Genomic DNA, 27,306 nt, shown 5'->3' on the forward strand with positions numbered 1-27,306 from the left:
TAAAATAGATAGCTAGTGGGAAGCAGCTCAGCACAGGGAGATCTGCTCGGTGCTTTGTGACCACCTAGAGGAGTGGGATAGGGAGGGTGGGAAGGAGAAGCAAGAGGGCGGGGATATGCAGATATATGTATATGTATAGCTGATTCACTTTGTTATAAAGCAGAAACTAACACACCATTGTAAAGCAATTATACTCCAATAAAGATGTTAAAAAAAGGAAAAGGAAAGCAAACAAAAAAGCAGACTCATAGATACAGAGCACAAACTAGGGGTTATCAGTGGGGATGGAAGGGGGGAGGGGCAATAAAGAGTTATGGGATTAAAAAAGGGTTATTATGGGATTATATGAAATCACGTGTGTGAAACTTTTGAAAATTGTAAAGCACTATTGTTTCATTCAATAAAAAATAAAAAAGACTCAAGAAAAAAATGATACAAGGGACAGGAGAGAGGAGTTAGGAATAATTTATTATAAGATACTTGCATTAGCCACAAAATGGTATAGTGTTATTTAAAAGTGCTCCACAACAAGGGAAGCCACAGCAGTGAGAAGCCCGTGCACCACAGTGAAGAGTAGCCCCCCACTGCTGTACTAGAGAAAGCCTGAGCACAGCAATGAAGACCCAATGCAGCCAATAAATAAATATATATATATATGAAAATAAAACAGTAACAAATATGAATCCAATATAATATTGGTCCAACTATATCAATAATCACTTAAAAAAATTTTTTTTGGCCGCAAAGCACAGCTTGTGGGATTTTAGTTCCCCGACCAGGGATTGAACCCATGCCCTCAGCAGCGAAAGCGCAGGGTCCTAACCACTGGACCACCAGGGAATTCCCCAAAAATACAACCCAACTATATATCATCTACAAGAAACCCACTTTCAATATAAAAACACATATAGATGAAAAGTAAAGGCATGGTTGCTATGACATTAGAGCTTTAATGTTCTCACTATAACAACAACAAAATGGTAATTATGTGAAGCAAAGGATGTGTTCACTAACCTTATTGTGGTAATTATGTTGCAGTATATATGTGCATCAAATCATCACACTGTAAACCTTAAACTTACACAATGTTATATATCAATTATATGTTATAAAATTAGAGGGAAAAAAAAGCAAGGGGATAGGGATGGAGAAAGATGCATTGGGTCGTCCAAAAGGTTCATTTGGTTTTTTTCCATCAGATGGCTCTAGTACAAAGCATACTAACAGGCAAAAAAACACAGTCTGAAGAGACAGAGCAAGAACCAGATCCAGACTCAGTTGTGGCAGGCATGTTATAATTATCAGACTATGAATTTAAAACAACTATGATTAATAAGCTAAGGAACTACTGGAAAAAGTAGACAACGTGCAAGAACAGAGGGATAATGGACTTCCCTGGTGGTGCAGTGGTTAAGAATACACCTGCCAATGCAGGGGACACAGGTTCCATCCCTGCCGGGAAGATCCCACATGCCTCAGAGCAACTAAGCCCGTGAGCCACAACTAAGATCCCAGAAGCCGCGTGGAGTGGCTTGAAAACCTCTTACCATTCCCAAGTCAGGGATCCAGTGGGTCCAGTGCAGAATCGAAAGAAAATTTAGCACATGGCAAAGAAGTTCTACTGCGTCCAGAAGATTACAAGCGATCAGTAAATACTCGTTGACTAATTGCTTGTCACATTTTTGGAAATAATCAATCAGATTTAGGATAGAGACCCGGCCCACCGCTTTGATAGGTATTCGTACTACTGAACTACATTTCCCAGCATGCATCAGACTCACGGCGGTAGAGTTTTTTGGAAAAAGAAAAGACTACAACTCCCGGCATGCCGCGTCCCGGCGGAGTGGACTGTGTTGCTCCAACAAGCAGGGGTAAGGGCCTATCAGGGGGTGGGGCGGGGCTGGTCCGGGCACCACAGCCAGTTTGACGGAAGGAGCGGCGCGGCGGTGGCGGAGTAGAATGGAGGCGGCGGTGTTCGTCTTCTCTCTCCTTGACTGTTGCGCGCTTATCTTCCTCTCAGTGTACTTCGTATCCTTGCCTGAGGCGGGCGGAGGCCGACCTGGGGCCCTCCACCCGAGGGAGTAGGCTGGGGGTGGGCCTGGGTGGGGGCCAGGGCAGGTGCGAGGGAGCAAGGCAGGCGGCCGGCGGCCGGCGCGGGTACCCTGGGCGCTGGCCCGGCCCGCCAGACCGATGTGGCGAGCCCGGGCGGGAGGAGGACCCCGGCTGCCCAACTTCGCCCCTCACTCGGGGGTCCGAGCGGGCCTTTCTCTTGAAGCGCCCCGGTCCGGCCTGCCCGCCACAGCTCGCCCCTGTGACGCCCGGACCCGCTCTGCCCTGCGCGGGGGCTGGCACTTGGCCTCCCCTTGTGGTCCTCAGGAGAGAGGGGTCGCGGTTTTCCTCCTTTTGGGTCCTGGAGAGATCAGGGTTGTGGTTTTTCTTGCAGCTCCCTTAGGCCGGGCCCTTCGCCGGATGCTGGGGGTCCCGAGAACGACGGCTCACGTCCCAGGGGTGGTCGCTAGTGGACTGTCCCGCGCTGAGCTCGGCGGAGGCGATTTGGCGCCTCTTGTCATTCTCTGGGCAACACCCCCGCTGCCCTCCCCTTTGTTCTCGCGGGTGTTGGAACTTGTAGCGACCTTTCACATCCAGGAGTTGATTCATTTCAAAAACGGGTGAAGTGTTTCCTTCGCGATGCCTTTTTGTAGGGAGTGTTGGGAAGGGTTTGTTTTAGAAACCAGCTGCAGCTGATTATTTCGGTTGCCCCTGTCGGTTGCAGACCTGTAAATTCAGTAACTATACACGTAATTTAGTTCTCAGTCGTTTATCAGCTTTTACACTTTTCTGTGTCGACCCATGTTTAAAACTTCCGTATTTTGTATCGCTGTTCCTGCTACAGTATTCATACTGTATTTTCCAGGCCAATAAATGGTCGTTGAACCTAGCACTCTAGAAGGCGTGTGGGCTACAACTCTACTCTCGAGGGAGCTTCTAGTCTTAGTTGTCACCCAACGATGCAACGCACAATCCAATTTTAAGTAATTAAATGTAAGCGAAGAAAAAACATGAGAAGCTCTGCATTGTATTTTTTTCCCTTGGAAATTACATGTGTCCCTTTCTGACAGAATTAAACTGTTTGTTTGCCAGAGCATTCTGGCTTTAGGATGGTTGTACAGAGTATGTTTTCAGTGTGGCTTCATACTTTGTTGTGGCCTGGCAACTTGTTGAAGTGGGAAGGGACAAAACTTGGAATCAGGACTCCTTGCTCAGCTAGTTATTTGCTATGCACATTATTTCACCTCTCTAAGCCTCAGTTTTCTTATCTTTAAAATGGGGGAAAATGTTTACTTCCCAGATAGGTATGTGCACAATGAGGGCGTGTTAAGCACCTAGCAGCACAATGCCTACCCCATGGCCAATGTTTAGTAAATATTGCTCTGCCTTCCCTCCCTACCACGCATTGAACAGCAGTTTTTACTTTAACTGATGATTTCTGACGAGGAGAACCCTGAATTTTATTAGGCTTGGCGAGCTGACTGAAAGGGCAGCATCACTTAGGAAGTTTTGATGACCTACATCTCTCTTGTGGCATAAGGAACAGGAGCTTAAGTTCAGAGAAATGAGACTTGGATTTATCTTACTGCAGTTTGGAAAACTAGTCTTGATAATTTAAAATAGCGTTGGCTAGGGGATTTCCTGACGGTCCAGTGGTTAGGACTTGGTGCGCTCACTGCAGCGGGGCCCCGGGTTCCATCCCCGGTCAGGGAACTAAGATTCTGCAAGCCGGGCGGCACAGCCAAAAAATAAAAAAAGCCTTGGCTTATACCAGTTTATGTACATAGAAACATGTTAGGTGGAGTGTTGGACTTAGATATTAAGGTACATTCAGGATGTGTTTTGATGAAATTCAGCATATTGTATTATTGTATTTTGGGATTGTTGTACTAGCTTAATATTAGAGCCAAGAGGTGGAAAATCATCGGGTATACATTCTGTAGGGATAAGAGTTTTTCTGGACTTTGAACCAATAAAGAAACCTGCAGAGAAGGAAAGGGGTGGATATTCAAAATCAGATACAGGCAAGAGCAAAGGTGAAGAGAAAGGTGTGTTCATGGCATTTCTGGGTAATGGAGGAATAGGCCATCTGGAGCACAAGGTTGATTTTGGTGGCAGCAGGTCAGGTTTGGAAAGGCCAGATTAGATTAGATTTTGGAGGGTTTGAATGTTAAGGAGAGGAGGGCTTTCATTTTTAGCCTCTAGGCAATAGGGAGCCATTGAAAATTTTTGACATAAACAAAGTGGTGTATTATGAAGATAAGTCTGTAGAGTGGGTTGGAAACAGGAAAGATTGGAAGGTAAGAAACCATTAGGGAATGGGTTCATTTGGATCTGGAATGGGATACTAATTGTGGACAGGTGAAAGAGGAATTAATGTGAGTGGTGTTAAAAAGAAATGATTGATAGGACCTGGTAATGATTGATTCTGAGATATGAAACAGAAGGTAGAAATAACTTTCCATATTTTGAGCCTGGGCAAATGATGCTTGTGTCATTGACAGAAATAAACTGGAGGTGGAACTATTTGTGGAGAAAGTGATGCTTTTGACTTTGACTGGGTTGAGGTGATAGGGGGACTATCCATATGGAAAAGTATAGAATTTAGTTGAGAACATTTCTTTTTACCTATTTTATTGGACATTTTCGAACATAAAGGTAGAGTACTGTAATAAACCCCATGTTTCTATTGCTCACCTTCAGTGATTTTCAACATTTTGCCGTTCTTTTTCATTTTTTTCCCAACTATTGTGGGGAGGCTGGGGGTGCATTTTAAAGTAAATACCACACATTCAATTGAAGACTTTTTATGTCTATCTGTCCCTCACATTTTTATTTGTAAGTTTATATTTTGTACTAAAACCCACTTTTTGTTTAAGTCCAGTATAATATATGTAAGTGGAAAGTTTGATTATAGAGAAAACTATTGGGAAAACAAACCATCTGTAATCCAACTTTCAAGACATAACCACTGCTAACATATGACCAAGCTGAGTTTATAGTTTTGTATCCTTTTTTTTCATATCTTAAGTCTTCAAAGACATTTTATGGATATATCATAAATAAACACTTTTTCTACTATTGGGAATTCAGGTTTATAACATTTAAACTGTTTATATAGGTCATATTTTCCATTTCTTTTGGCCACTGTTTGACATTTGAGGAATCCAGCTTCAATGTTCTGGTATGGGTCACATTAGAATTGTGCATAATAAGAGGATTATTTTGTGAAAATCACTTGCTGAAGGAACATAAATGAGAAAATTTAGTTGTCTAATAAATGAACTTTAAGGAAATAACTTAATCTTTTCAAGTCAAAAATCTAATTCTGCTTTGCAACTGTGATTGCTTTCTGAAACTTAAATAGTTGTTATAAAAGAAGTCTAATAATTCCTTATCTTGATTGTCAGATAATTACATTGTCTGATTTAGAATGTGATTACATTAATGCTAGATCATGTTGCTCAAAATTAAACAAGGTAAGACATCTCTTTCCTCATTTTCTGGCATTGAAGGCAGTTCTCCATTTTCTGTGTTAAAGATAATTACAGATAGTCAGCATATGTGTATTTGATATTCATTGGAATGTTTGTGGAACTACTGTGCTTTGCAATATTTTTAGATCATGAAACTATACCAGAAGACCTAACTTGAAATTTTGTTTCTTTACTCTGGAAAGAGGACCTTTTTGTGGCTCCTTGAGAAATGGAATTAGTTGATTTGTTTTAAGGCCATTAAATTTAAATTAAATTTCTAGTAAATTATATTCCTCCTCTCCTCTCCTTCCTTCCTTCCTCCTTCTCTCCCTCCCTCCTTCTCTCCCTCCCTCCCTTCCTTCGCAATTGTCCAGAACATGGTTTAATACAGTGATAGATTTAAATAAAAGATTTTGTTTATCTGTTATGCTTTCAGAGTTCTTTTTTTTTCTTGAGATATAATTGACATGTAACATTGCATTAGTTTCAGGCCTCCTCATCTTTATTTTTAATTTTTTAAAAATTGAAATTTAATTAATTTTAAACAAATTAAGTTCCTGCTGTGTGCCAGGCAGGGCCCTCTGCTTTTTTAAAAAATTGAAGTATGGTTGATTAGGCCTCCTCATCTTTAGAAGAATGATTTTATACTGATAGATAGATCCATCTAATAATATATATATTTTTTCAGATGGATTGTATTTCTTTTTATATTTCTTGCTTACTATTTTAGGTGGGTATTTTGTGGGTTTTCTTTTACAAAAATACAAATAAACACACAAAAAAAGGTTACCTGGATTCTTCTATTGAGAAAGTTACTCCTTCAGTTTGAAGTTAATTAGTTTTTTTAACGTAAATTTTTGTTTTTGTGAAAGTTATACTTGCATACAACTAAAGTCAGAGGTACTACAAAGCTTGTAGTGAAAAACAGCAGTTCCTTCCTGACCCTTTTAAATCCTATCTGTCTTGCTTCTTAGGGGCAACTGATTTCAACACTTGAGCTGTTAATTTTTTTCTGATACTTATATTCATATTTCTCTATGTGCTTGCACTACTATTTCTTTTTCATTTTTTTTGGCCGTGGTGCGTGGCTTGCAGGATCTAAGTTCCCCAACCAGGGATTGAACCCAGACCACGGCAGTGAATGCCCAGAATCGTAACCAGTAGGCCACCAGAGAACTCCCACTATTTCTTTTTTATAAATTTCTTTTTATTTATTTATTTATTTATGGCTGTGTTGGGTCTTCGTTGCTGTGTGTGGGCTTTCTCTAGTTGTGGCAAGTGGGGGCTACTCTTCGTTGCGGTGCACGGGCTTGTCATTGCGGTGGCTTCTCGTTGCGGAGCACGGGCTCTAGGCGTGCGGGCTTCAGTAGTTGTGGCACGTGGGCTCAGTAGTTGTGGCTCACGGGCTCTAAAGTGCAGGCTCAGTAGTTGTGGCACACGGGCTTAGTTGCTCCGCGGCATGTGGGATCTTCCTGGACCAGAACTTGAACCCATGTCCCCTGCATTGGCAAGCAGATTCTTAACCACTGCGCCAGCAGGGAAGTCCCTCCCACTATTTCTTGATTTATCAGTTTTACATACTACCTATTGACTTCTGAGTCAATATGACAGATTTAGTTCTTAGGTACCCCCTTCTAAACATCTCTCCTATTTTTCCATTTTCTTTTTAAGTTTATATTCAATGTTTATATCATTATGATATACTATTATATTATATAAACATTTTTTATTGCCGAGCCTTATGGTAGACAGTGATCATATTTTTCTTTCCAATTTTTTTTTCTGCATAGCTTTGTCTTTTCAGATAACATCTTTTAAAGCCATTCAGTACTATTTTCTGCATGTTTCAAACATGCTAAAATAATCTGTCAGTTGTTTTTTTCTAGGTGACATTTCCCCTCAAGACCTACATCCTCTTGCTATAGTCTGGACTGGTTGCTCTTTAGGCCTGTTTCACAGCCTGCATCCTGGGACTCCTGGTTGGATCCCCTGATTCTTGGAAATCATGTCTTCCTTTCTCTTGGCTTACTACCTCGTTTTGCTGGAGTAGCTTCTTGAGATTTGGTACATGGGAATTAAATTTTGAGAACTTGCATGTTTGAAAATGTCTTATCCTTTCCCTTGATTGATAGGTTCTCTGAGTGTAGAATTCTAGGTTAGAAAAGATTTTTTTTTCAGAGTTTGCTTGGTCAAGGTCTTTTAACTTCTAGTGTTGTTCAAGTTGGGAAGTCTGGTGCCATTTTTATTTCTTATCGTCTTGATGGGATCTCTCTCTTCCCTCTCCTCCCACCCCTACCTCCATCCTCTCCAGAAGTTTTAGAATCTTAACCTTTATCCTTGGTTGGGTTTATTTATGGTAATCCTTGGTGTTTGGGAATTTTGCAGTGGTATACCTTTGTTTAGGCCTTTTTCACTCATTGTTTTGGGCATCTGAGAGGTTCTTTGAATCTGGGAAATTTTCTTCTACTTCTTTCTTTGATAATGTCTTCCCCTTCTATCTTCTCTCTTCTCTTTCAGTAACTTGGATTTGCTGGATAATTTATCTGCTGGATTGATCTCCCAGTTCTTCTTTTTCTTATTTTTGTCCCTTTGTCTTTTTTCTACCTTCTTGTTTTAAGATTTCCTCTGTTTTATCTTCTGAATTTTCTTGTATGTATATCATTTATGTCAAATTTTTAATTTCTAAGAGCTTTTTGTTCTCTTGGTTCATGCTTGACTCTCTTTGTTCTCAAGGATATTGATTATAGTAGTTTTGAAATTTCCTTCTGCTTCCTACATTATATCTGTTTTTTTCCAAGTTCCTTTCTCTTTGTTTTTCCCCCTTCTTTCATATTGAGGGCTTTCCTCAATTTCTGATACATGGCTATCTAGTCATACTTTAGGGTAAGGCATGAAAATACTCATTGGAAGCTCATTGGGTGGTCCAGGCTGTTGACTGACTGGCAGGTAAGACTTCACTGAGGGTAGTTGGTGTCTACCTTTTTTGGGGGTACCTGAAATAGCAGTTTTTTTGTAGGTGTTTTCTCTTGTGCCATTAAGTTACTCCAGAGAAGAATCTTTCAAACTCCTGCCTGGGTGAAATAAGCCTAGAGCTTCTTACCCCTAAGTTAGGGGAAGAACACATTATTAAGGAGGGAAGAGAAAGAGAACAGAGGGCTTGGTAGAAAGTTAGTATCCAAGTATAATAAGGTCAAGTACCGCTTCCTGAAACGTTTGTTTTAGGTTTTTGTTTATGTAAACCAAAATGCAGCCCACAGTAAGAAATCCAAAGTTTGAAAGCTACTTCTATGTGGGTCTGATAGCATGGAGGGGAGTAGTAGTAACATCAGCTAACATTTATTGAGGGCTTACTTTTTTTTTTTTTTACATCTTTACTGGAGTATAATTGCTTTACAATGGTGTGTTAGTTTCTGCTTTATAACAAAGTGAATCAGTTATACATATACATATGCTCCCATATCTCTTCCCTCTTGCGTCTCCCTCCCTCCCACCCTCCCTATCCCACCCCTCTAGGTGGTCACAAAGCACCGAGCTGATCTCCCTGTGCTATGCGGCTGTCCCCCACTAGCTATCTATTTTACGTTTGGTAGTATATATATGTCCATGCCACTCTCTCACTTCTGATGATATCTCATTGTAGTTTTGATTTGCATTTCTCTAATGATTAATGATGTTGAGCATTCTTTCATGTGTTTGTTGGCAGTCTGTATATCTTCTTTGGAGAAATGTCTATTTAGGTCTTCTGCCCATTTTTGGATTGGGTTGTTTGTTTTTTTGATATTGAGCTGCATGAGCTGCTTATAAATTTTAGAGATTAATCCTTTGTCAGTTGCTTCATTTGCAAATACTTGTTCCCATTCTGAGGGTTGTCTTTTCGTCTTGTTTATGGTTTCCTCTGCTGTGCAAAAGCTTTGAAGTTTCATTAGGTCCCTTTTGTTTATTTTTGTTTTTCTTTCCATTTCTCTAGGAGGTGGGTCAAAAAGGATCTCGCTGTGATTTATGTCATAGTGTTTTGCCTATGTTTTCCTCTAAGAGTTTGATAGTTTCTGGCCTTACATTTAGGTCTTTAATCCATTTTGAGCTTATTTTTGTGTATGGTGTTAGGCAGTGATCTAATCTCATTCTTTTACATGTACCTGTCCAGTTTTCCCAGCACCACTTATTGAAGAGTCTGTCCTTTCTCCACTGTACATTCCTGCCTCGTTTACCAAAGATAAGGTGACCATATGTGCGTGGGTTTGTCTCTGGGCTTTCTATCCTGTTCCACTGATCTATCTTTCAGAAGATAAGTATCAGAATGGCCATCATTAAAAAATCTAGAAACAATAAATGCTGGAGAGGGTGTGGAGAAAAGGGAACACTCTTGCACTGCTGGTGGGAATGTGAATTGAGTGCTTACTTTGTGTGTGGCTTACATATATTATTTTTTCTAATTCTCTGAAACAACCTCATGAGGTGTAAGTATTATCTCCATTTTACAGATGAGAAAGTCATGATTTAGAGAGGGTAGATAACTTCCTAAAATTGCACAGCTAATAAATAGGATAGAGCATGAGTTTTACTCCAGGTTTATCTGATTTTGCAGCTTACACATATTAGCATTATGTTAAATTGGTTACACTTTAAAAATGCATTTACATACTTAAAAATATTTTGGTTGATTGCAAATTAGGTTTAAGGCCCTTCTTCTTTGTTTATTAAGAAAAAGTGGGATATCCTTGGTGGTGCAGAGAATCCATCTGCCAATGCAGGGGACATGGGTTTGAGCCCTTGTCTGGGAAGATCCCACATGCTGCAGAGCAACTAAGCCCATGCACCACAACTACTGAGTCTGAGCGCTAGAGCCCGTGAGCCACAACTACTGAAGCCTAGAGCCTGTGCTCTGCAACAAGAGAAGCCACCCCAATGAGAAGCCCGTGCACTGCAATGAAGAGTAGCCCCTGCTCGCCGCAACTAGAGAAAGCCCACGCGCAGTAACAAAGACCCAATGCAGCCAAAAAAAAAAAAAAACGTATCTAAGGGAATTTCCTGGTGGTCCAGTGGTTAGGACTCCGTGCTTTCACTGCCCAGGGCATGGGTTCATTCCCTGGTTGGGGAAATAAGATCCTGCAGGCGTCGCAGAGTGACACCGTCCCCCCCAGGAAAAAAGAAAAAAATGTATCTGAAATCTAAATGCAAGAGACCTGGGACCAGTGTGTCTGGGCTTCTGTTATATAGCTCTGCCACTAAGTAGCTGTGTGACCTTCGGCAAGTTACTTAATCTCTCTTGAATTTTATTTTCCTCATTTCTATAAGTTGGGAGTGCCAGTTTGTGGCTCAATAAATACTAGCTATTAACTTCCATTAAAAGAAAAATCTCTACTCATAGGAGAGGAAAACTATTGGTGAATTGAGAACCTGCCACAATAGCTGTTGATATATGAGAACTATAATATTGCACAATAAACAAAGAACATAGATAAGGGCACTGGGTGCTATAAAGCCAATAGTCTGGGATTCTGTTATCCTGGTCCATTATCATATTTGTTTAACTTTGAGCTGATACTGTAAGCTGTTAAAGTACTTTTTTTTTTTGGTGGATGTGAGATGATTTCCCTCAGGGTTCTGGAGCTTGGAAATGTTTAGGATCGGTATTCTGACCTGAAAGGCAGCATGTATGTGGATATAAACCATCCCAAATTAGAGTAAGAGGCTTTAGCACAGATATTGGAATAGAAAGTAAATAATACTCTATTTTTTCTCTAGTTGTCATTTGTACCTGCTTAGAGAATGAATCTGAATCTTTGCTTAGGGTAAAATGTAATTAAAGACTAAGTGCATCATTTTTAAGCTGTGTCCTGATTTATTTGCACTGGGTAAGCAGTGATAGCAGTGTGCAAATCTGGGATATCCGAGCCTAAAAATAATCTTGAAACACTAGCTTGGAAATTCTCTGTACTTTCTTTGATTTAATTTCAAGTAACATGTACATTCCGGAAGGACACAGCAGTGAGATGTAATACTGTGTTCTTCCCTTGCAGTGGGTAATTCCAGAATTGGTTGGCCATACTATTGTCACTGTATTAATGCTCATTTCATTGCACTGGTTCATCTTCCTTCTCAACTTGCCTGTTGCCACTTGGAATATATATCGGTGAGTACAGTTTGTTTATTTATACATATGAGTACTGGTAGCATAAAGTTCACCCATTTAAACTATACTATCCAATATGTTTTTGGTATATTTATAGATGTAAGCAACCATCACCACAACGTATTTAAGAACATTTTCATCACCCCCAAAAGAAGCCCTATGTCCTTTAGAAGTCACTCCCCTCCCCCAGCTCTAGGCAACTGCTAGTCTCCTTTCTGTCTTTGTAAAATAACCTGTTCTGGACAGACATATCATTTAAAAGAGATCAATATGTGATCTTTTATGGCTTCTTTCACTTAGCATAATATTTTCAGGGTTCATCCATGCCGTGTCATGTATCAGTACTTTATTCCTTTTTATTGTGGAATAATATTCCATTGTATGGCAATACTACATTTTGCTTATCCGTTTGCAATTAATGGGCATTTGAGTTTCCACTTTTTGCCTATTATAAATAATTCTATGAACATTCATGTGCATATTTTTTTTCATTAAAATTATTCTTTTAATTTACCAAAATGCAATGTGATCATGTCTTTTTTTTATTATTAACATCTTTATTGGAGTATAATTGCTCTACAATGGTGTGTTAGTTTCTGCTTTATAACAAAGTGAATCAGCCATACATATACATATATCCCCATATCTCCTCCCTCTTGCGTCTCCCTCCCACCCTCCCTATCCCACCCCTCTAGGTGGTCACAAAGCAACGAGCTGATCTCCCTGTGCTATGTGGCTGCTTCCCACTAGCTATCGATTTTACGTTTGGTAGTGTATATATGTCCATGCCACTCTCTCACTTCATCCCAGCTTACCCTTCCCCCTCCCCATGTCCTCAAGTCCATTCTCTACGTCTGCATCTTTATTCCTGTCCTGCCCCTGTCCCTGCCCAGGGAATTTTTTTCTTTCTTAAGATTCCATATATATGTGTTAGCATATGGTATTTGTTTTTCTCTTTCTGACTTACTTTACTCTGTATGACAGACTCTAGGTCCATCCGCCTCACTACAAATAACTCAATTTCGTTTCCTTTTATGGTTGAGTAATATTCCATTGTATGTATGTGCCACATCTTCTTTATCCATTCATCTGTTGATGGACACTTAGGTTGCTTCCATCTCCTGGCTATATAGCTCTGCCACTAAGTAGCTGTGTGACCTTGGGCAAGTTACTTAATCTCTCTTGAATTTTATTTTCCTCATTTCTATAAGTTGGGAGTGCCAGTTTGTGGCTCAATAAATACTAGCTATTAACTTCCATTAAAAGAAAAATAGATAGAGATAGAGCTGCAATGAACATTTTGGTACATGACTCTTTCTGAATTATGATTTTCTCAGGGTATACGCCCAAGTGGTGGGATTGCTGGGTCATATGGTAGTTCTATTTTTAGTTTTTTAAGGAACCTCCATACTGTTCTCCATAGTGGCTGTATTAATTTACATTCCCATCAACAGTGCAAGAGGGTTCCCTTTTCTCCACACCCTCTCCAGCATTTATTGTTCGTAGATTTTTTGATGAAGGCCATTCTGACCAGTGTGAGGTAATATCTCATTGTAGTTTTGCTTTGCATTTCTCTAATGATTAGTGATGTAGAGCATCCTTTCATGTTCATGTGCATATTTTTGTGTGGACATATATTTTCATTTCTTTTAGGAGTGGAATTGCTGGGTCATATGGTATAACTCTATGGTTTGACCTTTTGAGGAACTACCTGAGTGTTCAAAAGCAGCTGCACTATTTTACGTTTCCACCAACTGTGTATGAAGGTTACAGTTTCTCCACATCCCTGCCAACACTTTTTGTTGTGTCTTTTTTATTTTAGCTGTCTTATTGAATGTGAAGTGGTATCTCATTGTGGTTTCGATTTACATTCCCTAGTGACTAATGATGTTGAGTACTTTTTAATGTGCTTATTAGCCATTCATATATCTTCCTTGCTCTATATGTTTTTAATTAATTTCTTTTTTATTGAATTATAGTTCATGTACAATATTATATGTTACAGGTGTACAGTATGGTGATTCACAATTTTTAGAGGTTATACTACATTTATAGCTATTATAGAATATTGGTTATATTCTGTGTTGTACAGTATATCCTTGTAGCTTATTTTATACATTTGCTGCATATGTTTTTGATTAGCTAAGTTGGCATGATATAAATTATGCTTTGGGAAGATTTTTCTGGAAGGATTATATAGTATTGATTGGATGGAAAAGAGGCAGGAGGTAGGGAAACCAGTTCAGAGACGGGGGTGAGATAATATAGTACTGGAATAGAGTTGTGATAGTGGGAATGAAAAAGATAGGGCTAGGGCTTCCCAGGTGGCGCAGTGGTTGAGAGTCCGCCTGCCGATGCAGGGGACATGGGTTCGTGCCCCGGTCCAGGAAGATCCCACATGCCGCGGAGCAGCTGGGCCCGTGAGCCATGGCCGCTGAGCCTGCGCGTCCGGAGCCTGTGCTCCGCAACGTGAGAGGCCACAACAGTGAGAGGCCCGCGTACCAAAAAAAAAACAAACAACAAGATAGGGCTATATAAGTGGTGATAGGAAGGAAGAATGGACAAGAGTTTAACCTATTGCCTATGAAAGATGAAGAGAGAAGTCACAATTGAGTAAGAGAAAGTTTTTAAGGACTACTGAGGAAGTGGTGACACTCCTGTTAGATAAGCTAGCAGTCAGAGAAGGATAAGACTCTTTGAGACTACAGATGGTCCTCGATTTACAATAGTTTGACTTTTGATTTTTCGACTTCATGATGGTGTGAAAATGATACACATTTCAGTATAAACCGTATTTCGAATTTTGAATTTTGATCTGTTTCTGGACTAGCGATATGCGGTACGAAGCTTTCTTGTAATGTTATAAAATAGGCTTTGTATTAGACGATTTTGCCCAACTGTAGGCTAATGTAAGTGTTCTGAGCATGTTTAAGGTAGGCTAGGCTAAGCTGTGATGTTCGGTAGGTTAGGTGTGTTAATTGCATTTTCAATTTTTGATGGGTTTATCATGATATAATACCATTGTAAATCGAGGAAAATAGGTATTGAGTTGAGATGCTATCCAGATATTCATTTGTAAATACCATATATACCGTTTATTCAGCCATAGATGGGCTACTGGGATTGGGGGGAGAATTTAGATTTGTGAAACTCAGAGAGCCATTTGCATTTCAAAGAAGTCATAATTGAGAAACCAAATGTGTGGCGAGAGTGAGGAACCCAAAGTTGGACTAGAGAAGCTTGGACATGCGAGAAGGAAGAGGTCATGATCAGTGCTAGGTTAGGACATGCATGCTGTGCAGATGGCACAGTTGGGATTCAGAAGCCTAGACGCTTAAACTCACTGATCCTCTCAAAGTAACCCAATTTTCTTATTTGTAAAAGGAATCATTTGGGGAAGAAGGAGAAGATTATCATATGTAATACTATATACACAGTGGTATTTAATAAATATGAAATGTTATGTGTTATCTCAAGAGGCCCAAAGACTCCACAGCGTGTTAAACACAGTATCTTGAAGATTTTTTTTTAAGTTTGAGTCTGAGTCTGTGTGAGCACTGAGTTGAATTGGTCTGGATATGGAACTCGGTGTGTGCTTACTGTGCCCTTTAGGTTCCGTATTGTCTTTGTAGCCCTGTTCTCATTCCCTCACTGTGGTCATACCTCCATCACTATAAAATGTACATCTCTTATTTGTCAAAATATTATTATTTAACTTAATATTTACATAAAAATTAATTTAAAATAAAATTTATATTTTAATTAAATGTAATCTGTACTTTTTAAGTGTCATGTAAAGTTAGGCACTGCGTTTGCATCTGAACTCTCCATTTACTGTCTTAACTGAAGAGTTTTATTTTACCACAGTAGCATTTATTCGAAATCATTTCTGCCTTCTTTAAATTGCTCTTTTCAAGTAGGTACCGTTTATTAACCATGCAGATTGAGACATATCTGTTGATCAGCAGGAGCACCAAACATGAGGATTCTATTTGGGATATAGAATCTCTCTTTTTAGTATCATCTGTGAAATGGGAATAATTATGTTTGACACAAAGATGTAAGTGTTAAACATAAAGACAACTTGCAGAGATGTTGTGAAGGTGAAGAGAATTGCATTAATTAAGTTAGAACCTTGTAGATAAAGAAGTTTCTAAGAACTTGATAAAGTTGGTTTGGTTTTGGGGCCCCCTTCACTTGTGTCTCATGGAAGACAGCTATAGAGGTATTACCGATTCAGTAGTTTTCTACAGAAGATGGGTAAAAGGGTCTCAGTGCATAAAATATCCTTCTCTAGAGTGTTAATGTATTTGTTTCAGAGGGCAGAAATTACACCTAAAATTAATAGTATTGTATTTTCAAAGGAAGACTAAGGCATGGCCTGTGACATCATTATAATACCTTGTCCATATTTGGTCATATAAGGCGGCGATGATTGGTTCATTTTTGAAGGTTGATTATTACTGGTTTACTTATTTTTGAATATTTATGCTGATGATTTGATTTTCCTTCTAATGTGTGTGCATCCTTTAATTTACCAGGTTCATTATGGTGCCAAGTGGTAACATGGGAGTGTTTGATCCAACAGAAATACACAATCGAGGGCAGCTGAAGTCACACATGAAAGAAGCCATGATCAAGCTTGGTTTCCACCTGCTCTGTTTCTTCATGTATCTTTATAGGTGAGTTTACAGTCCTGGCGTTTTCCTGGATGCCATATGCTTTTGACGGGTGAGGTATTACTATACCGTAGGATTTTGTATTAACATTGCAGAGCTTTTGGGGATTATGTGAATTTCTTGTGGCTGTGTAGATTTTTTATGTCATGTCATTGAATCAGGATTCCATTCTGTCTGACCTGGAGTAGAGTTACTCTGTGTTATTAGTTACTCCTTAGCTGTTGAGGCTATCAACATGCTTTAAACTGTCTTTGCTGTTCTTTCGCTCCCCTGGTATCCAGCTGTGAGGTCTCACTGCCTGTTATAAACATTACTATATGTACCCTCAGAGAGTTTCCCACTCCTGGGTCTTCGGGGGACCAGAGCACTGGCAGCAGCTCTCAACAACTTATATCCACGTTGGGCTGATCTTTCTTGGCATTAAGGAATTTAGGTGTGATGCCTTTTCTCCGGGATGCAAGTGGTCTGTTCGGGTAAAATTTCATCAGTCTTCCAGTTAGATTGGAAGTAAGAATTAATATGAAGGATTGGCTATCAGACACTGGAAGCCTCATGCAGTCCTGTTTAAACTTATATTTATTACCTTAAGTTTTAGAGATAACATGCCACCTTTTCCTTTACCCATTATAGACCCATAGAGTGCAGCAAAGAAGAGAAAAAAATTGTCATGTGTGTATGATTTGATTAAGCCTTTAAGAGGCTAAAAGTCAAGCTTTTGTATCCAAGCTTAATTGTATCATTCCTGTTTTTTTCTGAGGTAAATTTTAATTTTCACACGGGCATGAGACAAGTAGGAAAAAACTTGTACTGAACTAAACTTCTGTCACTCAAAAAAGTCCTAATAATTAGAAACTGTACAGAGATAAGAGTTTTAAAAACCTGCTATTTTGTCTGAAATAGCTTAGAAGTCAGAGCCATTTTAGCCTCTGCCTGAAAAAGCAGGCTTCCTAAATCCTTTTGCTATGCTAATTCCACACACAGATTAGATTGAAATTAGAGTTTAGGTGGTTTCCTTTTGACTATTTATCATATTTGCTTTTCTGTATTTTAAAAAATAGGACAGAAAAACTACACTAATAACATTTCTGGTTCTCATACATCATTGCTAACGTGCTTAATTTTTAATCCTAGCATTAAAGATGGAGAATAAAGAGCAAAATTTAACATGAAGAATACAATGATACACCTATTCTTATTCTTATTATTTTTTTTTTGTGGTATGCGGGCCTCTCACTGTTGTGGCCTCTCCCTTTGTGGGGCACAGGCTCCGGATGCGCAGGCTCAGTGGCCATGGCTCACGAGCCCAGCCGCTCTGTGGCATGTGGGATCTTCCCAGACCGAGGCACGAACCCGTGTCCCCTGCATCGGCAGGCGGACTCCCAACCACTGCGCCACCAGGGAAGCCCTATTCTTATTTTTATTACTTTTTAAAGTCAAACCATATGAAGGTATCTTTACCATCATATATGTTCCCTTCTATTTGTCGGAGACAAAAAGCAAGGTGGTTATCCTTTCTTCATCCTTCTCTCCCCTCCAGGTTTTATGCTTTGGAGAATAAACTAGAGTGGACATCCCCTAGGTCTTGATAACATGAGCTTCTTGAGACATCTGGGAGCAAAGCTAATGTAGTCACACTTTTGGGTGTAAATGTAGGATTAGGGAGCAGTATCTTGCTTAGTAAGACCCAAAGTCTTAGGATTTAAAAATGGACAAGTGTTTCTTACCTCTCAGTTGTTGAATTTAAAGCAGTGGGAAGATGGACTGAAGACTGGGGATTGGAGGAATCAGGAAGCAATTTTGGGGCAGGTTTAAGGTATGGTTCTTTACAATGAAGTAAAAGATAGGCAACCAGTATAACTGGTTTGCCTGAGTAGCTGCATTGCTCACTGGATGCATCCTTTCTTTTTCTTTCTTTTCCCTTCCCTTCTCAGCTTGTCATTTTTAGCCATGTTGCTATTTCCTTCCCCCTTGGCGTTCCTTGTAGCTCAAGGGATCAGGATGGAAGAGTAATCGCAGATGTTCTTGTAACACTTTTCTCTTAGCTTTGGTTGCTGTTTTTAAAAAGTGTTTACTATTCTAAATCATCCGATTTCTAATGTAGGGATTTATGCTGCTCCTTCTGTATCGCCTGCTACCACTTGTGTGGTGCCTTGCACATAGCAGACATTCAGCGTTTGTTAAATAGAATTAAAGGAAAAAATTCTCATCTTCTTTGGAGATTGGTGGAATCTATGCCTTTGGTGTTTGGTTAGGTGCCAGCCTGGTGTAATCTACCACTCCCTCACTGTGTGACCTGGGGCAAGTTTCTTATCCTCTCTGTGCCTCAATTTCTTCATCTGAAAATGGGATAATAATAGTACCTGCCTTATGGGCTTGTGATGTGGATTAAATGAGATAATGCACATAAAGCACTTTGGTTTGTGCTGACCTCTTGTAAGCTCTAACAAAGTGTTCAAAAATATTGGTTACTACCATTAATTTGTGCTGTGCACTGTGTACCCTTAGTTTGTTTAAATTTGGACAACGCATCACTTATACCATTAGTAGTGTAAGGGTATTTCTGTGTTTTAGTCATTTGCTCTCAGCATAGCAAGGCTGATTTCAGTAAAAAAATGATAGTCTTCTTACTCTTGTTAAGTGTGGTGGTTTTAACAGAGTATTTACTGAGTGACCGCCATGTGTCAAAGACACTGTGTAAGGCACTGCGTGTGACACAAAAGGAGCAGCGCAGAATCCCTGTGTCAAAGCTGGGAGCCTGCTGATTGCAGCACGCGGGTGTCATCCTGGAGAATGAAAGTGGGTATGAGCTGAGGTGTGCAGGAAGAGGCAGGGCAACGGCCCTGGGCCGAGAGGCTGGCTTCCCAGAGGCCGTGCCGGAGCCTGATGGAGCCTGCTGGATCCTGAAGTCTGAGAGGAAGTTACTGGGTTGATGGGGGATGAGAGGAGGGGTTCCAGGGGCAGGAACAACATGTGCAAAGATCTCCATGGAGAATTAAAGTTTTTTCCTAGACACAGCTTGTTTTCTCTAAGCTAGAGCCCAGCAGTGCTTTTAGGTTATGCTCCCTACCGCCACCTCTACCCCGGTTTTCTTTCTTTCTTTCTTTCTTTTTTTTTCTTTTAGTGAAAACGTTAGGGCCTTTTGATGTCCTAATATAGATATTCTTTCCTTTAGGTGTAAATGATTGCTTTTGCTTTTTACTTAAATGAGTGTTCCTTGCTGAGCCTTAGGGATGCAAGTCTGGACAGACCAGACTCTGTAGGAACATTCCTAAGGAAACATTAGTAACATTAATTTCTTCTCTCCACAGTATGATTTTAGCTTTGATAAATGACTGAAGCTGGAGAAGCCGTAGTTGAAGTCAGCCCACACTACAGTGCACAGTTGAGGAGCCAGAGACGACTTAAATCATCCTTAGAACCATGACCATAGCAGTATATTTTTTCCTCTTTGAACAAAAAATATTTTTGCTGTATTTTTACCATATAAAGTATTTAAAAAACATGAATTGAGTTTTTGTAGCTTTCTGGTTCTCAACTTTAGCCTGCACCCCCAACATGTGAAGGTGTTTTTCATCATCTGTATGTTGAAGATAGTTATTTGTATGTAGGAATAGGACTGTCATTCCAGCCTTGCATGCCAAAGAAATAGAGGACACGCTTTAAAGGGAAAATGTAATAGATGAGCAAAGTGGCTCTTCAGGTCTACTGAGAAGTCAGAGTACAAAGCGATACTGTTAGTCTGGGCAAAGGAAGAAAGAAACTAAACTACCCTTTTGTCTATATTGCGGCAGCTTCCTGTATTTAATATGGTTTACAGATTTATGGGGCTGTAAGCCAAATGTCTTTTCACAAGAATGTTAACAGAAAATGACATTTCAAAAAATAATATTTCTTTGCTGAATCTGTGAACCTTATAAGCCATTACACATACGATGTAATTCCTGCTTATAGAAAGGAAAATAAACCAAAAAAGCAAAACTTTATCAAGAGCTTTCATTTAAAAGCCGCTGCCTCCACAATCGCCCTCAAACCCATATACTCCCACTGGCCCTTGCTGCGTCTTGGTTTTGCATTCTCATTGGTCCAGTTGTATTTGATCTGTCCGATATATTTTTTAATGGGTTTGGAGAGGTGATTTGGTAGAAGATGCCCATCAGATCAGAAGCAGGAGTAGCCAGTCATTCGGTGTCGGTGAAACTGAGCCTGTCAGCGCTGTTTGGGGCCTGATTAACCGTAGCACTCCTGTCCTGCTGCGCTGACCACTGTCCATTTCATGGACATAGCAGTATCCGACCAGACTTGATTCCTTGGAGGTATATTTGTCAATTCTTGCAGTTGTTGAGGGCACTTAACCTCTTGGGCTCTGTTTGCTGGGTGAAGTGAACCTGGCAGTTCATTCTCAGTGCTCGTTTGTGTTTTAATGTGGCCATCTTAGGCGCTGGCATTTAGGCAAAACATGGCTGAGTCCAAAGAGGTTATTCACTCTGTTGAGGCAGAATTGCATAGTCACATAAGGTGTGTGGTCACCAGATATCAAATGTTGCCTGTCCTTTCGGCCCTGGACTGGGTCTAGCCTTGGCAGAAGCCGGAGAGGCACTAAGCAAAACTCCCTATTTGGATAGACCCACATTTTGAGGATGGTGGTATACCCTGGCCACACGTGAAAGGAAGGGTGAAATGGTAGGCAAAGTAAACTTGGTTCTGTTGGCCTCTTTCGAGCTTCAAAAATTGCTCCTTGGGGTATCTTGTTTTTCTTCCAGGCAAAGAGCCAAGAAGCTGTAACATAGAAGTTAGTTTGATGCATCTCTCTTACCCTTTCCTTCTTAGGCACCTTCCTCTATTTAAAAAAAGAAAAACAGTCACTTAACTCTGACTTTATCCCTAACTTCCAGTGCCTCTAAATGTTCTGCTCAAGCTTTGAAAGCAATGAAGCTGTTGGAGAACTTAAATCCTTAGAACTGAGAGATAAACAAGCTACTTCAGGAAGCTCAAAGGTGGTGGAGGACTGTTGACCAAAATGTTTTATCTTCTCATTCTTCTTTTTTTAAAAAATTGAAATTTTCACAATATTGTGTTAGTTTCAGATGTACAGCATAGTGATTCAATTATTTTTTTCAGATTATATTCCATTATAGGTTATTACAAGGTCTGGAATATACAAGTATTCTTAGTAACCAAAATAGAAACCTGTGTAGTTGAGAGCATCTGGCTGTCAGTTTACATACCATCAGGCACGTCTGTTGGTGAGGCTGAGCAGATCAGAAAGGTGCCTTGTTTATAACGAAAGACAGGAGCTCTTTACTTCTGAAACATTAACAGTGGTTAAAAACAAAACCACCTTTCTTGTATTGCTTGTCTGTAATCAAAGGCAGGAAAGGGGGTAACTCTAGTTTTTTGTTTGGATTTTTTAGGGGCCCTTCTACAAATTATGAAAAGAGGGAAAAAGCACTGACTTTAAAAGCTGTGGTTAAGATGCCGAAGATTAATCTTCTGTGCTTTTAACTGATTGGAGAGTTGCAGAGACCCTTAGAGATCATTTGGTCTAACTTCATCTTAGACATCTGGAATCCTCCTGGCTAGTCCAGTGTTCTCTCCCTTATCACTTCTCGTCCCTGTCCATCTGTGAAGGTAGCACCCTGGGCCCAGCCAGTGCAGACTACTATGGCATGCTCCTGGATGCAGAATATTTTTATCTGTGTATTCTGTCATTTTCCTTTGACCTTTTCCTTCCATCCCTTCAGTGGTTAGCAGGTGCACTTGCTAATCACTGGACTCAGCTGAGAGAGCCGAGGAAGAAAGATCTAAGGTGCAGCTTGGTTCATCAAAGCCTGACAGCCACCTTTTCATGCCACACAGATGACAATGGAATAATAATCCAAATCTGCTTCCTCTCATCTGAGCTCACTTTGAATTTGAGGGATAAGAAAGCTCCCCATGGAACTTTTTCTTCTGTGGCACTTACCACTTTCTATCTGGTGTTACGGTTATTTGTATGCAGTTAATCTCTCCTACTAGACTGTACACTCCTGGAGGGCAGAGTATCCTCTTATTCATATTTGTATCATTTTCCTATTGCTCCTGGCACCTAACGCAGTCCATGCCTTGCAGACGGAAACAATAAATGATTGTTGAATGGATACATAAATCTGATTGTGTAGTTCTGTTGCTCTCTCAGCATGAAGTCTAACTAATGTCCTTTACATCAGGGAAGTAAGAAGCAATGGAGCAACATAATCAAAGTCTACCATCTGTTTTCAAGGCAGTCACATTATGGAATGTTCTAAGACATGCTAGGTTAGGAAAGGAAACCGCTGTATTTGGTGTACTGGAGGCTTGTGAAGTCAGTTTTACTCACAAGTAATATTTTGTCAGAAGTAATTGTGATGAAAAGTATTATGTACTAGGTATAATTAATTACCCCCTGCATGTAAGTAAAATTGTTCTAATACATGGAAACAGGCAGCAAGATAGAGAAGGGAAGTCTTGAAATTCTATGCCTATTATCAAGATTGCTGCCACCTGAATTTGTGTACTTTAAGCCAAAAATACTATTTTGCAATGTAGTGTAACAAAGATGGAAATATTCTTGGTGTAGTGAAACTACAGTTAATAAGGCTGTTCAAAGAATGGGCTGTTCTATCTGAGCATTTGTCAGTGAAGCCTTTTGGTTTTAAGCCATACTTACCGTGAAAATTGTACAAGGTAGTAGTCAAATTGTTCTGCTCTAAATATAATCTAAGGACTGAGGGTCATTCAGAGCCTTAGGGTTTGCATTGTGAACCGCAGTAATCACAGTAATAATTACCGTCAGGACATACATGTTAAAGGGATTGGTCACTAAGAGCTCAAGTTGCTCTTTAGAATAAATTCCTTGATAAAAGCTGTTTTTGTTTTCAATGGCTTCCCTCTGAGGCTGGCTGAGGGGTGGGTGGTGGGTGAGTGGTCAGAATCAGCTAGCTGGGAGCTCAGAGGTTTGACGGTGGCTTCCCCTGCTGTGTATTTGGTTTGCTACATCCGTTATGGAACAGTCTTGGTTTCACCTGTATTAGCTCCCATTCAACATTAGCGCATAGTCAGAATGTGAGTCAGTCGAACAAATACTGAAATTGCTGTTCTCCAGTGCAGCACCTTGTGTGTAGGTGTTGAGAGGACTAGTAAAGGTTCGGAGTTACACACTGCTGTACTATCACTCTCCAGCCATCTCTCTGATTCCTGGTTCCCTTCTAAGCACCCGGTGCTTCGTCAGAATCCCCACTTTGTTATTTATCCAGGGGACTTGGTTCATCTTCAGTCTGCTATTCTAAGTACCATATATTCTTTGGGCAAGAGGCTGGCACTTGAACAAGGAAGGAGCTTGAATCCTTCGTCTGTTTTCACAGCTCAGTTCATTCAAATTGATAATCTCTGAAGGAGAGGATGTGAGTGGAATCAAGTTGTAGAGCCTGATCTTATCACTTTATCTGATCAGCAGCCTATTTCACAGGTTGGATGCAAAGCAGGCGAGGGTTGAACTTGACAGCTCAATTAAAAAGCAACAAGTTTGGCTGCCACTGCATCTGCTGTATCAGAGTGACCTGCAGGGCAAGGCTAGCTTCTGGTGTAGCTGTGTATAAAGATACTAACTTTTTAGAAGACAATAACAGGACTAATCCGTGTCAGTTGGTAATCTATTTTACCAGTTACAATAATCAAACTTACGGGCATTCTTGTTTTATCTGTAACCTACTACCTTCCCTCCCCCACACTATTTTGAAGCCAATACCAGACATCAGTACATATGTAGTATTTCTACACATATCTCTGTAAGATAAGGGTTCTTAAAACACACACACAGTCCCAGCAGCATACATAAATTGGTAATTACTTAGTACTAAATATACAACGGGTGCTCCAATTTCCCCCATTGGCTCAAGGTTTACAGTCGGTTTGTTCACATTGGGATTCAGCAAAGATCTGTACATTTCATTTGGTTAATGTCCTTAAGTCTCTTAATCTACTAAATTCCCTATTATTTTCCTTGCAATTTGTTGAAGAAACTGTTTCACTGGACATAGCAATCATTTGTTGTGTAGAACCTCCAGTATCTGGCTTTTGCTGACTGCCATAGACTCTTAAAAAAAAATCGTTTGTGATTTTACTATGTGCATTCTCACCCATCACAAGCTGTCTGGTAAGAAGATACTGTTAGCTTCTTTCATAGATGAGGGATCTCTGACAGATAAGTAATTTGTCTAAAGTGACACACCAAGTGATAGGATTTATATTTAAATCCAAACCCACTACTTTACAAAACAATTTAAAGACATTCAAATTTATTGTGCTTCTATCTTCTATGAAACTTCATGAGTCTGTTTTGTTGATTGCTTTAATTGTATGGAGAAAAATCTGTACAATTTCAAGTGTCATTTTCTTCTATGAACTACACAGTTAACTAGAATCAGTAAAGAAGTGTGCCCTTAAATGTTTTACCTATCTTTGACAAGTTTTTAACAGTCAATTTTTAATCTAGGGTGTAAGTGGCCATCTACAGACCAAGGGAGGTTTATGTGTGCAGTGGCTAATAGCATAAGCTCAGGGGCACCTGGCTTAGAATCCCAGCTCCTTCATACCAGTTAATTTATTTAAGCCTACTTCCCTCATTTGTAAAATGGAAATTAGAGTATTTGCCCCATGAAGGTACCTTGAGAATTAAATGAGAATGGAATGAGTGGCTCATCCATAGTGACTGGCCTAAAGCAAGCACCCAGTATATTAGCCCAAAGGAATACCTGTTCTGTACTCATGTTACTCAACGACCAAATAGTGTGTGCGTTGTGGTTAGTCCCTCTCATTACCATTCTTGCTCCTGCTTTTGATTCTTGGTCTCATTGCTGAAGTAATAATATAGCGTAGTCCCACGGTTTTCAAAACCCACCAGTGTGGATCAGTGTCAGCTGACAACATACAATTACCTGACGTGTTAACAAATTTGACTTGTGATCTGGAAGGTGGCTTCGAAATCTAAAAGTTAAAAAAGCCTTCAGTTGAGTCTCACGTGCCCTTGGATTTAGGAGTTAAAAGCACAGGCTCTGGAATCAAACAGGGGTTTGAATCCCAGTACTATCATCTATTAACTGTATTTCAGTCTCCTTAAGCCTGAGTTTATCATTGAAAAAAAGTGAGCAATACTTGCTTACAGAGATAGAAGTTTAAATAATGTATATAAGGCGCCTGGTACCCAATAAGCACTCCAGTTATTTATACAAACACTAGGAGAAAGCACAGAAAGAGAAAAAGGAAATTAAAACCAAACCAGTTGAATAGTATCAGTTCTTTGTGGACAAGAACACAAAATGTTACTGAAGTTTTTTTCATGCAAACCCATTAACAGGGGAGAAAGAAAAAATCTTAACTGAAAAGTTTTTTCATGCAAATCCATTAACGGGAAAGAGAGCCCATTTATACATAGTGTGAAAGAACTTGTAGAACAAGTTTTTCATTGATAATAAAATCAAGACCCCTTTTCTGAATTCACAGGCCACAAACTGGTATTTTTCCATTTGGGAATGAGGGAAAAGTTATTCAATATTTGGAAACTATTTGGTATACAACTCCCAATTCAATGTGTAGCTGCATTTTAAAATTATATTCAAAATGAGGAAAAAGCCACACAGAACTTAAATGAAGAACATTAGCACATTCATTTATTTGAATTCTAGATACGGCCTATCACCATGGCTAATTATGTCTTGAATAAGATGTTAAAAGTCTTAAATTGTGTATGAGGGACTCCAGTTGCATCAATTTAATACAGTGACCAAAGAAGCCACTAATCCTCGCATCAGAAAAGGAAATTAAAACTTGCTGAAAATTTGTTCTTGTTCTTCCGTTTCCAGCATTAGCTATACATTACATGCCGATTTAACATTTTGTTAATTACGTGATTGTACTGTTTCCTATACAGCAAGCCCATGTTACGCACGCTCATCAGGTTTGAGGGAGGAGAGCCCACTGCCACAAAACCAATGGCAGACACCTAAGATTCTTGGAAGTAGTGATAGGATGATGGGGTCATTTTGTTTGTTGAATGTTCTTTAACAGTTTTAAGTTTTTCTGGGAAAAATTTCAAGTAGAAGTCATGAAATGATGTAACTGAAGACCATCAACTTTTCTTTTGCTTAAATGAAAGGGAATTGAATTGTGTTTTTAAAATACAACTCTCTTAAGACTTATTAAGGTTGGGAAATTTTCTTTACCTGGTGCTGGGATCTGGCATGAAACTTTAAGCTAAGTCTGCAAAGTATAGCTGTATTTAAAGACTTCAAGTAGAAAAAACTTCTCTCTTGCCTGTTGATCAGAGGAAGTGGCAAACCGTACCTTTAAGGTGGTGAGCAGTAGTGTGGAAGCATTACCTCTCTCTGCCTCATCACTGGATCTGCTATCCTGAGTCTCCACTGATTGCCTGCCAAGTACTAATTTTTCACATTTGCACTTCCTTTTACTGTGCAGACCACCACTCTTAGTAGTAAAAATCATAAAGCCTACTTCTGTAATAATTCACCCTGATGGGCAATTGGTTTTCTTTTCTTTTCATAAATACAAATGTACTATATAGGTTTGTATACATTGAATGCTTTCTCCAAGGATATCTTTAAATAACTATATATTTATTTGTTATGAAATAAATTTTAATTTCAAACTGGAAATATATTTTCTCCCCTTGTCAGCATATCCACTGCCTAAACGCATAATTTCAGACGCAGTAATGTTTTTGAACATGAGGCTTATGATTCCTTTAAAAATGCAAATGTTCCTGAGAGTTTTCTAAATTAATCCATGATTACACACAACAGCTTTTAAAAAAACAGATATCTCAACTGGCAAAGCAGTGCTCTGTTAGACACCACTAAAAAACTCCAGGTAAATCTATGGATGTCAGATTCAGCAAATCAATTGTTTTAGGTAAAAATAGTACTAGTTAGACACTCAG

General features: G+C 39.6%; 1 protein-coding gene across 3 annotated transcripts in view; it reads left to right on the top strand.

Annotated features, from left to right (window-relative positions):
- Nucleotides 1-27,083, top strand: part of CNIH4 (cornichon family member 4) — a 47,314-nt gene extending 20,231 nt beyond the window's left edge. The window contains exons 1-5 of one of the 3 annotated variants that reach the window (XM_030868405.3): nt 1,912-2,028; nt 5,460-5,528; nt 11,546-11,658; nt 16,200-16,340; nt 19,646-27,074. In XM_030868405.3, the coding sequence (XP_030724265.1) occupies nt 1,960-2,028; nt 5,460-5,528; nt 11,546-11,658; nt 16,200-16,340; nt 19,646-19,673 (420 nt within the window). In that variant the 5' untranslated portion in view covers nt 1,912-1,959 and the 3' untranslated portion in view covers nt 19,674-27,074. Of the gene's footprint in view, nt 1-1,911; nt 2,029-5,459; nt 5,529-11,545; nt 11,659-16,199; nt 16,341-19,645 lie in introns of those variants that run through there. The other 2 variants (XM_030868408.2, XM_060301229.2) reach the window with 2 other exon arrangements.
- Nucleotides 27,084-27,306: the final 223 nt, after the last annotated feature.

Source organism: Globicephala melas, chromosome 1 (genome assembly GCF_963455315.2).
Source record: "Globicephala melas chromosome 1, mGloMel1.2, whole genome shotgun sequence".
Classification (NCBI taxonomy): Eukaryota; Metazoa; Chordata; class Mammalia; order Artiodactyla; family Delphinidae; genus Globicephala; species Globicephala melas.